We start from the raw sequence: 11,390 nt of genomic DNA on the forward strand, positions 1-11,390 counted from the left end.
TACTTTAACTATGTAATGTTTAATCTTGCTCCAAGATGTCTGAGTCCTCTCATTTATGGCCTCAGGGATGAAACATTTTTTCATGTACTGAAAATGTATGTATCCAGGAGAAATATTTGAGAAGGGAGATTGAACATTTTTTTAATTCTGCTGAGCATGTCTGTAATCCAGTTTTACATAAACATGTTTTAAGAATGATTTTAACTAGTTTAAACTAAGTAGTTTATTATGGTAAGCATGACTGTGATTACAGTGTCGTCAAGATTAATATATAATAACAATAATCTTTATTTATCGTGAACTTTTCGAAATCTACATACAGTAAAAAGATACAATTCAGACTTTTTTTTTGCATCCTTTTTCATTTGCAGACCTGTCAACCTTGGGAAAATATTTTGAATACTATAATAGTGTTATGCTTAGTTCACATGCTTCCAAACAATTTTCCGCTTGCACATGGTCATTTCCCTACTCACCAACTCATCAAGTTATTCAACATATTGAATCGGCTATGAAGAAAACAATACATCAAATTTTCTTGAGAAAATGAAAGGACAGGTTACCTTCAGGAATTGTTTTTGACATGCGGGGAGCATTTTTATATAATTTCAGTTAGTTTTGGAACTTTGATCATATATTAGAAAATATCACTTACACTGCACTGGGCTGTATTATAAAGTCAAAAGTTTCAGTACAGAAGTTTTAAAACCGTGTTTTCATGATTAATATGGTTGTATAGGTGTGCTTATAAAGACTGATAAACATTCATGAATTTCATTCAATTATTTAATAAAAATTGACAGAAACTAACGTGATCTAAAATACTGTCAGTCTCTGTCAGTGTCCTCATCATCTACCATCACGTTTATTTTAACGGAAGGCACCCATAATTCTTCAGGGACTGTCGAGATAACGTTATTTCTGCAGACAATACTATGAAAAGTCATGTTAACACCAATGTGCAACACATGGACATATATAGTTTTATTACTTTGCCAACTTAAATGCCTGGTAGAGCTAGCTTGCAAATAATTATAAGTCAGGCTAACGTGATCAATGTTAAATAGTTTGACAGGTTTGGCAGGTCTGTGTTAACTCAATTCACCAGCTTGTTGGGATGTTGAACACACAGATGTGTTACAACGAAGTGAAGTGTTTTGAAAAAATGAAAAAACGAATACATCGAATTAACATATTTAATTATGGTGACCATTGTGGCAGCCCTACATTTCAACTACCAACCGTGTTATTCTGTAGCACCCCTAAATAATGAATTCTCTGCCTTAGCACCAGTGAACTCACCAGTGGCTAAGACTGATTTGAGAACTGATACTTCGGTACCAAGCCGATGTCAAAATTCTGAAAATGTGACAGTACTTTCTACAGTACCGTAGATGTCGGAAACACTTGAAATTTATCTAAAGCAGTTCAAAGAACAGGCATCTGGATCTGTACACAGAATTCAGAGTGCGTTTCAGTTGGTAACTTTATATTAACAACATGTCATCTAAATGTCCATGTCTTGAAATGTTTGCCGTTATTGTTTGTGAACTGCACTCATGCTCGTTGTTGCTTTCAATGGTTCTTGATTTCTATATTTTTTTCAAAATTAATGGGAAACATTTCTTGGCAAGGGAGGTTAAAAAGAATAATTCCTTTACAAACATTGTTGTATTGCTAGTGGTTTATAAGTGAGATTCTACTGCTGTAATGGTGGGTTGTTTACATCTGCTTAACACCTGGATTCATCTACAGATAGCCTCTGAGGGAGTTCTAGCAGAGTGTAGCAATGACAGGGTTTTCCTGCATGGAGAATTGCAAGGCGGCCGCCTTCTAGTAGCCTACTTGTTTTCTCAGTACTCATTTGAGTTGTAACTTGTCAGTTGTGGCTGTACGTCACCAGGCAATGTAGTGGCGCTGTATCTTAATCTGTGCATCAGGCAGAGCTATCTGAAATTGCAAAGAAGAAGAATAACCGCGGATGTTTTGCTTGCAGAAGGAGGCGGTGACTGATTTTGCGTAATCAAACAAAGTGAATATTATCTTTTTACACTCAAGCACACCCAGCTTCTTGAAAAAGTTTCCCTAAATTAACGTTACATCATCACATACGCTTTTTGTTGCCGATATGTCTCAAATCACAGATTATTTTCAAAAGAGAGTTTGCGAGTATAAGAATCGCCAGGAAGGTGAACAGTGCAGAGTGCAGACATCATTAAGTTCTTTTTTTTTTTGGAAAAAATGTTTAATTCATGTTACTGACGCAAGATATGGTTAAGTTGTAGACAGGAAGTAGGCCTAGTTCTAAGCCACAAGTGGAAGGTGCCAGTGAAGGAGAGATCAGAGCGGAGAGAGGAGTCAAGGCGAGAGTAACACCTCTCTCTTGTCAAGTAAGCGAGGGTATTAAAGCCGACGTTTACTTGATTTTAACATCACTCTTTTTTTATTCAAAAAGACATAGCGTGAACTGAGCACTCTTTGACCTGCAGTCTTTTATTTTTTTTATTTATATTTTTGTATTAAATGCATGGCTGGAGACCTGCAGTGGCTGGAGAGATAAATCGACAATAAATATGGCCGCCACTCCCTAGAACCGCGCCAGGGGAAAACCACTGTATATACACCCTATATTACAATGAGCGGCATAGTCTACTCCTATAAACAGTCTCATATTTCACCAACCTCTGCTCAGAAGCATGCAGAGACCTTCCAAATATGTCTTTTGAAATAATCTTTCCTACAATGCCTAATGCCCACTACAGGGAAGGTCTTGGTAAAAAAGAAATCAAAACCAGAAAGTATAAGCGACTCGACTTTCTAATCATTATGTTAAAACTTGGTTTTAATATTGACAATTTAACATTTCACAAAAATGCAAAAACTTGTGCATTTATTTAGAAAAGTGATGGCAGATAACAACTCATTGGTTGGAGGTGGTTTCTCACTGCGGCAGATCAATGACCGGGTTATTATTGTGCAGATCCTGGTGATGATTTTTCTCTGCATCAACTTGTTGCTCATCATAACCTTTTTCAAAAAGGAGTGCTTCTACACAACTGCTCGCTACATCTTATTTGCTGTTACTCTACTGTCTGATAGCTTGCTATTGTTCGTGTCTGATATCCTCTTCATCTTTGCCTATTTTCACTTTACCCTGCAGGTTTGGATGTGTATCATTATCTCTGTTGTGGTGCTTCTGTATCTTACAGTCACACCAGTTACTCTGACAGCAATGACCCTGGAGCGTCACGTGGCTATTTGTATGCCCCTGCGCCATGGAGAGCTGAGCTCAACACGCAGCACTATGCACTGTATCCTCATCATCCATGGCCTCAGCTCTGTGCCCTGCATTGTTGTTCTCTTCACCTTCTTTGCATCAGCCTCTCTTAGCTTTTACAAACAAAACAGAATATGTTCTGTGGAGATGTTCATTTTGTACAGATGGCAGGATCATATTAGGTCAGCTGTGCATCAGTTTTACTTCTTGATAATGTGCATCATCATTGTTTTCTCCTATGTTAAAATAATGAAAGTGGCCAAAGCTGCATCAGGAGATGATAAAAAGTCAACAAGGAAAGGGCTGAGAACAGTGGCTCTTCATGGTTTCCAGCTTCTTCTCTGTCTTATCCAGTTTTGGCGTCCATTCATAGAAACGACTGTGCTTCAGATTGATTTCAGGTTATTTAATGAGGTCAGGTACTTTAACTATGTAATGTTTAATCTTGCTCCAAGATGTCTGAGTCCTCTCATTTATGGCCTCAGGGATGAAACATTTTTTCATGTACTGAAAATGTATGTATCCAGGAGAAATATTTGAGAAGGGAGATTGAACATTTTTAATTCTGCTGAGCATGTCTGTAATCCAGTTTTACATAAACATGTTTTAAGAATGATTTTAACTAGTTTAAACTAAGTAGTTTATTATGGTAAGCATGACTGTGATTACAGTGTCGTCAAGATAATAATATAATAACAATAATCTTTATTTATCGTGAACTTTTCGAAATCTACATACAGTAAAAAAGATACAATTCAGACTTTTTTTTGCATCCTTTTTCATTTGCAGACCTGTCAACCTTGGGAAAATATTTTGAATACTATAATAGTGTTATGCTTAGTTCACATGCTTCCAAACAATTTTCGCTTTGCACATGGTCATTTCCCTACTCACCAACTCATCAAGTTATTCAACATATGAATCGGCTATGAAGAAAACAATACATCAAATTTTCTTGAGAAAATGAAAGGACAGGTTACCTTCAGGAATCTGTTTTTTGACATGCGGGGAGCATTTTTATATAATTTCATGTTAAGTTTTGGAACTTTGATCATATATTTAGAAAATATCACTTACACTGCACTGGGCTGTATTATAAAGTCAAAAGTTTCAGTACAGAAGTTTAAAACCGTGCTTTTCATGATTAATATGGTGTGATAGGTGTGCTTATAAAGACTGATAAACATTCATGAATTTCATTCAATTATTTAATAAAAATTGACAGAAACTAACGTGATCTAAAATACTGTCAGTCTCTGTCAGTGTCCTCATCATCTACCATCACGTTTATTTTAACGGAAGGCACCCATAATTCTCAGGGACTGTCGAGATAACGTTATTTCTGCAGCACAATACTATGAAAAGTCATGTTAACCAATGTGCAACACATGGACAATATAGTTTTATTACTTTGCCAACTTAAATGCCTGGTAGAGCTAGCTTGCAAATAATATAAAGTCAGGCTAACGTGATCAATGTTAAATAGTTTGACAGGTTTGGCAGGTCTGTGTTAACTCAATTCACCACAGCTTGTTGGGATGTTGAACACACAGATGTGTTACAACGAAGTGAAGTGTTTTGGAAAAAATGAAAAAACGAATACATCGAATTAACATATTTAATTATGGTGACCAATTGTGGCAGCCCTACATTCAACTACCAACGTGTTATTCTGTAGCACCCCTAAATAATGAATTCTCTGCCTTAGCACCAGTGAACCTCACCAGTGGCTAAGACTGATTTGAGAACTGATACTTCGGTACCAAGCCGATGTCAAAATTCTGAAAATGTGACAGTACTTTCTACAGTACCGTAGATGTCGGAAACACTTGAAATTTATCTAAGCAGTTCAAAGACAGGCATCTGGATCTGTACACAGAATTCAGAGTGCGTTTCAGTTGGTAACTTTATATTAACAACATGTCATCTAAATGTCCATGTCTTGAAATGTTTGCCGTTATTGTTTGTGAACTGCGACAGCTGTTATCTGTTGTTGCTTTCAATGGTTCTTGATTTCTATATTTTTTCAAAATTAATGGGAAACATTTCTTGGCAAGGGAGGTTAAAAAGTAATTCCTTTACAAACATTGTTGTATTGCCTGTGGTTTATAAGTGAGATTCTACCGCTGTAATGGTGGGTTGTTTACATCTGCTTAACACCTGGATTCATCTACAGATAGCCTCTGAGGGAGTCTAGCAGAGTGTAGCAATGACAGGGTTTTTCCTGCATGGAGAATTGCAAGGCGGCCGCCTTCTAGTAGGCCTACTTGTTTTCTCAGTACTCTGTGGATTTGATGGTTGTAACTGCAGTTGTGGCTGTACGCCACCACGGCAATGTAGTGGCGCTGTATCTTAATCTGTGCATCAGGCAGAGCTATCTGAAATTGCCAAAGAAGAAGAATACGAACGCGCTGGATTTTCTGCTTGCAGAAGGAGGCGGTGACCTGATTTTGCGGGTAATCAAACAAGTGAATATTATCTCTTTTACACTCAAGCACACCCAGCTTCTTGAAAAGTTTCCCTAAATTAACGTTACATCCCATCACGTACGTTTTTGTTGCCGATATGTCTCAAATCACAGATTATTTCAAAAAGAGAGTTTGCGAGTATAAGAATCGCGAGGACAGGTGAAACAGTGCAGAGTGCAGACATCATTAGTTCTTCTAATATGGGAAAAAATGTTAATTCATGTTACTGACAAGATATGGTTAATTTGTCAGGACAGGAAGTAGGCCTAGTTCTCAGCCACAAGTGGAAGGTGCCAGTGAAGGAGAGGATCAGAGCGCGAGAGAGGAGTCAAGGCGAGAGTACCAAGTCTGTCTTGTCAAGTAACGAGGGTATTAAAGCCGACGTTTACTTGATTTTAACATCACTCTTTATTCATTGTTCTCAAAAGCATAGCGTGACTGGCTTTGACCTGCAGTGGCTGGAGAGATAATGACAATATAAATATTGCAGTGGCTGGAGACCTGCAGTGGCTGGAGAGATAATGACAATATAAATATGGCCCCCCCCGGCCAGGGAAAACCCTGTATGCAGGGGATTAATTGGGACTGGAGACGAGAGATTATTGATGGAGAGATTATTGCAGTGACCAGCAGTGAAGTGGAGTCGATTACAGGGCTTTGTGACAGCAGTTTTTATACTACACAACATAATAATTACAATACAATAAGAATTGTCAAGAAGGAGAAGATGGCTAAGGAAGGGCTAATGCTCTGATCAGGCAAGTAAAAGAGCTGCGATAATATTGGTGAGGTTTTTGATGGTGGAGACTGCATGGTCAGACTGACTTGCACCCTGAATGACAGGCACACAGAGAAGGCTGGAAAGGCCGGCAAAAAAAACGAACTACATGAATGCCTTGATGGTCCACTGCTGACCGAAGTGGCACCCCATTTGACAGCTGGCCTGATAATTTCGGCATCCAACCAGACTTCATCTTTGTAGTTGCGATGGCTAATCTGACTTATCAAGACCACTGACGTCATGATGCAGTCACTATGTTGTGATATTGACCACACAAAGTTCTGTTATGTGTGGTCAAGTGTTTTAAAAAAATAAATAAATAAATAATGCCAAGATATGCCAATTTAAAATATCAGATTATTGGTGGCAACCCTCCATTCAACTTACCAAAATATAATTCTGTAGCATCCCGAAATATATGAATTCTCTGCCTTACCACCAGTGAACCTCACTGGTGGTAAGCAGGATTGATTTGAGAACTGATACTTCGGTACCAAGTCGATGTCAAAATTCTGAAAATGTGACAGTACTTTCTACAGTACCGTAGAGTCATATGATACTGGAGATGTGAGTCTTCTGGAACTAACAAGAACAGTATAATAAACCTACAAGTGTTGTATTGTTGACAACAAACTTGAACATAGGAAGAAGCTGGGCACAGTAAAACGCTATCAACACATAGAGTGGCAGCAGCAAGTGCAGCAACAGGTCAGATGCAATTTGTGGAAAAAAAAAAAAAAAAACACCCCTAGGACTGTTGTATGGGAGATATTGTTAAGTTATAGGTTTATAAGTTATAAACAACCAAAAGCCAGTATTGCAAACAGAGTCACAGAACATTTCAAATGAAAGGAGGAAAACTGAAATTATCTAAGCAGTACAAAGACAGGATCATGGTTTCAGTTGGTAATTTTTATATAGCAAAATGTTGTCTAAATGTTGTCTTGAAATGTTGCTGTTATTGTTGGGAACTGCGAGAGCAGGGACTGTTGAAGCAATGCTTTAAAATGGTGCCTTGATTTTCTATAATTTTTTTCCAAAAACTTAATGGAAAATTTCTTGGCAAGGAGGCTTAAAACGAAAGATCCTTTTATAAACATTGTTGTGTTGCCAGTGTTAACAATTGAGATTCTACCACTGTAAATGTGGGTGGTTTACATCTGGATTCATCTACAGATGGGTTCAGCCCCTGAGGGAGACTAAAGAGTAGCAATGATGACACTGTAGTGAGCAAAGTTCATGCTGTTGCTCTGTTTTGTGTTTCTGTGCTCCTATAAAGTTCTCAATTCACAACCCTCTCTCAGCACTGCAAGGATCTCAAAATTTGTCTTTGAAAATATCTTCCACAATGCTATGCCACTACAGGGAAGGTCTGCTAAAGCTCAACAGAGAAGCCTTGACATCAATTTTATACTTTTGTTAAAATAATAAAATTTTTCTTTGACACAACACATTTAATATTGACAATTTAACATTTCACAAAAATGCAAAAACTTGTGCATTTATTTAGAAAAGTGATGGCAGATAACAACTCATTGGTTGGAGGTGGTTTCTCACTGCGGCAGATCAATGACCGGGTTATTATTGTGCAGATCCTGGTGATGATTTTTCTCTGCATCAACTTGTTGCTCATCATAACCTTTTCAAAAAGGAGTGCTTCTACACATGCTGCTCGTACATCTTATTTGCTGTTACTCTACTGTCCGATAGCTTGCTATTGTTCATGTCTGATATCCTCTTCATCTTTGCCTATTTTCACTTTACCCTGCAGGTTTGGATGTGTATATCATTATCTCTGTGTGGTGCTTCTGTATCTTACAGTCACACCAGTTACTCTGACAGCAATGACCCTGGAGCGTCACGTGGCTATTTTGTATGCCCCTGCGCCCATGGAGAGCTGAGCTCAACACGCAGCCACTATGCACTGTATCCTCATCATCCATGGCCTCAGCTCTGTGCCCTGCATTGTTGTTCTCTTCACCTCTTTGCATCAGCCTCTCTTAGCTTTTTACAAACAAAACAGAATATGTTCTGTGGAGATGTTCATTTTGTACAGATGGCAGGATCATATTAGGTCAGGCTGTGCATCAGTTTTACTTCTTGATAATGTGCATCATCATTGTTTTTCCTTATGTTAAATAATGAAAGTGGCCAAAGCTGCATCAGGAGATGAATAAAAAGTCAACAAGGAAAGGGTCTGAGAACAGTGGCTCTTCATGGTTTCCAGCTTCTTCTCTGTCTTATCAGTTTTGGCGTCCATTCATAGAAACGACTGTGCTTCAGATTGATTTCAGGTTATTTATTGAGGTCAGGTTCTTTAACTATGTAATGTTTAATCTTGCTCCAAGATGTCTGAGTCCTCTCATTTATGGCCTCAGGGATGAAACATTTTTTCATGTACTGAAAATGTATGTATCCAGAGAAATATTTGAGAAGGGAGATTGAATCATTTTAAATTCTGCTGAGCATGTCTGTAATCCAGTTTTACATAAACATGTTTTAAGAATGATTTTAACTAGTTTAAACTAAGTAGTTTATTATGGTAAGCATGACTGTGATTACAGTGTCGTCAAGATAATAATATATAAAATAATCTTTATTTATCGTGAACTTTTTCGAAAATCTACATACAGTAAAAAGATACAATTCAGACTTTTTTTTGCATCCTTTTTCATTTGCAGACCTGTCAACCTTGGGAAAATATTTTGAAATACTATAATAGTGTTATGCTTAGTTCACATGCTTCCAAACAATTTTCTTTGCACATGGTCATTTCCCTACTCACCAACTCATCAAGTTTATTCAACATATGAATCGGCTATGAAGAAAAACTACATCAAATTTCTTGAGAAAATGAAAGGACAGGTTACCTTCAGGAATAGTTTTTTGACATGCGGGGAGCATTTTTATATAATTTCCATGTTAGTTGTGTGGAACTTTGATCATATATTTAGAAAATATCACTTACACTGCACTGGGCTGTATTATAAAGTCAAAAGTTTCAGTACAGAAGTTTTAAACCGTGCTTTTTCATGATAATATGGTGTGATAGGTGTCTTATAAAGACTGATAAACATTCATGAATTTCATTCCAATTATTTAATAAAAATTGACAGAAACTAACGTGATCTAAAATACTGTCAGTCTCTGTCAGTGTCCTCATCATCTACCATCACGTTTATTTTAACGGAAGGCACCCATAATTCTCAGGGACTGTCGAGATAACGTTATTTCTCGCAGACAATACTATGAAAAGTCATGTTAACCAATGTGCAACACATGGACAATATAGTTTTATTACTTTGCCAACTTAAATGCCTGGTAGAGCTAGCTTGCAAATAATATAAAGTCAGGCTAACGTGATCAATGTTAAATAGTTTTGACAGGTTTGGGCAGTCTGTGTTAACTCAATTCACCAAGCTTGTTGGGATGTTGAACACACAGATGTGTTACAACGAAGTGAAGTGTTTTGGAAAAAATGAAAAAACACGAATACATCGAATTAACATATTTAATTATGGTGACCAATTGTGGCAGCCCTACATTCAATACCAAACGTGTTATTCTGTAGCACCCCTAAATAATGAATTCTCTGCCTTAGCACCAGTGAACCTCACCAAGTGGCTAAGACTGATTTGAGAACTGATACTTCGGTACCAAGCCGATGTCAAAATTCTGAAAATGTGACAGTACTTTCTACAGTACCGTAGATGTCGGAAACACTTGAAATTTATCTAAGCAGTTCAAAGACAGGCATCTGGATCTGTACACAGAATTCAGAGTGCGTTTCAGTTGGTAACTTTATATTAACAACATGTCATCTAAATGTCCATTCTTGAAATGTTTGCCGTTATTGTTTGTGAACTGCGACAGCTGTTATCTGTTGTTGCTTTCAATGGTTCTTGATTTCTATTTTTTTTCAAAATTAATGGGAAACATTCTTGGCAAGGGAGGTTAAAAAAGTAATTCCTTTACAAACATTGTTGTATTGCCAGTGGTTTATAAGTGAGATTCTACGCTGTAATGGTGGGTTTGTTACATCTGCTTAACACCTGGATTCATCTACAGATAGCTCTGAGGGAGTCTAGCAGAGTGTAGCAATGACAGGGTTTTTCTGCATGGAGAATTGCAAGGCGGCGCCTTCTAGTAGCCTACTTGTTTTCTCAGTACTCTGTGGATTTGATGGTTGTAACTCAGTTGTGGCTGTACGCACCAGGCAATGTAGTGGCGCTGTATCTTAATCTGTGCATCAGGCAGAGCTATCTGAAATTGCCAAAGAAGAAGAATACGAACGCGCTGGATTTTCTGCTTGCAGAAGGAGGCGGTGACTGATTTTGCGGGTAATCAAACAAAGTGAATATTATCTCTTTTACACTCAAGCACACCCAGCTTCTTGAAAAAGTTTCCCTAAATTAACGTTACAATCCCATCATGTACGTTTTTGTTGCCGATATGTCTCAAATCACAGATTATTTCAAAAAGAGAGTTTGCGAGTATAAGAATCGCGAGGACAGGTGAAACAGTGCAGAGTGCAGACATCATTAGTTCTTCTAATATGGGAAAAAATGTTTAATTCATGTTACTGACAAGATATGGTTAATTTGTCAGGACAGGAAGTAGGCCTAGTTCTCAGCCACAAGTGGAAGGTGCCAGTGAAGGAGAGGATCAGAGCGTGAGAGAGGAGTCAAGGCGAGAGTACCAAGTCTGTCTTGTCAAGTAAGCGAGGGTATTAAAGCCGACGTTTACTTGATTTTAACATCACTCTTTATTCATTGTTCGCAAAGCTGGCTTTTGAGAACCCGAAACCCCCCCCAACACACACACACGAGCACAGCACTAACGATCACCACACACACACTATGGT

The 11,390-nt window shown here is 37.9% G+C and overlaps 2 protein-coding genes and 1 pseudogene across 2 annotated transcripts in view; all 3 read left to right on the forward strand.

The window, feature by feature from the left end:
• The window catches only part of LOC111232332 (alpha-2C adrenergic receptor-like), a 2,612-nt gene extending 2,492 nt beyond the window's left edge, over window positions 1-120 (forward strand). The window contains exon 2 of the mRNA XM_022759793.1: window positions 6-120. Coding sequence (XP_022615514.1) covers window positions 6-120 — 115 coding nt within the window. The remainder of the gene's footprint in view (window positions 1-5) is intronic.
• A 2,785-nt stretch (window positions 121-2,905) lies between these two features.
• Window positions 2,906-3,817, forward strand: LOC111232333 (alpha-2C adrenergic receptor-like). The gene has a single exon (XM_022759794.1). The coding sequence runs from the start codon at window positions 2,906-2,908 to the stop codon at window positions 3,815-3,817; it is 912 nt and encodes a 303-aa protein (XP_022615515.1).
• Window positions 3,818-5,842: 2,025 nt separating this feature from the next.
• On the forward strand, window positions 5,843-8,971 carry LOC111232260 (annotated as a pseudogene).
• Window positions 8,972-11,390: the final 2,419 nt, after the last annotated feature.

The sequence above is a fragment of the Seriola dumerili genome, unplaced genomic scaffold, assembly GCF_002260705.1.
Source record: "Seriola dumerili isolate Sdu_G_001 unplaced genomic scaffold, Sdu_1.0 BDQW01000330.1, whole genome shotgun sequence".
NCBI classification, from domain to species: domain Eukaryota; kingdom Metazoa; phylum Chordata; class Actinopteri; order Carangiformes; family Carangidae; genus Seriola; species Seriola dumerili.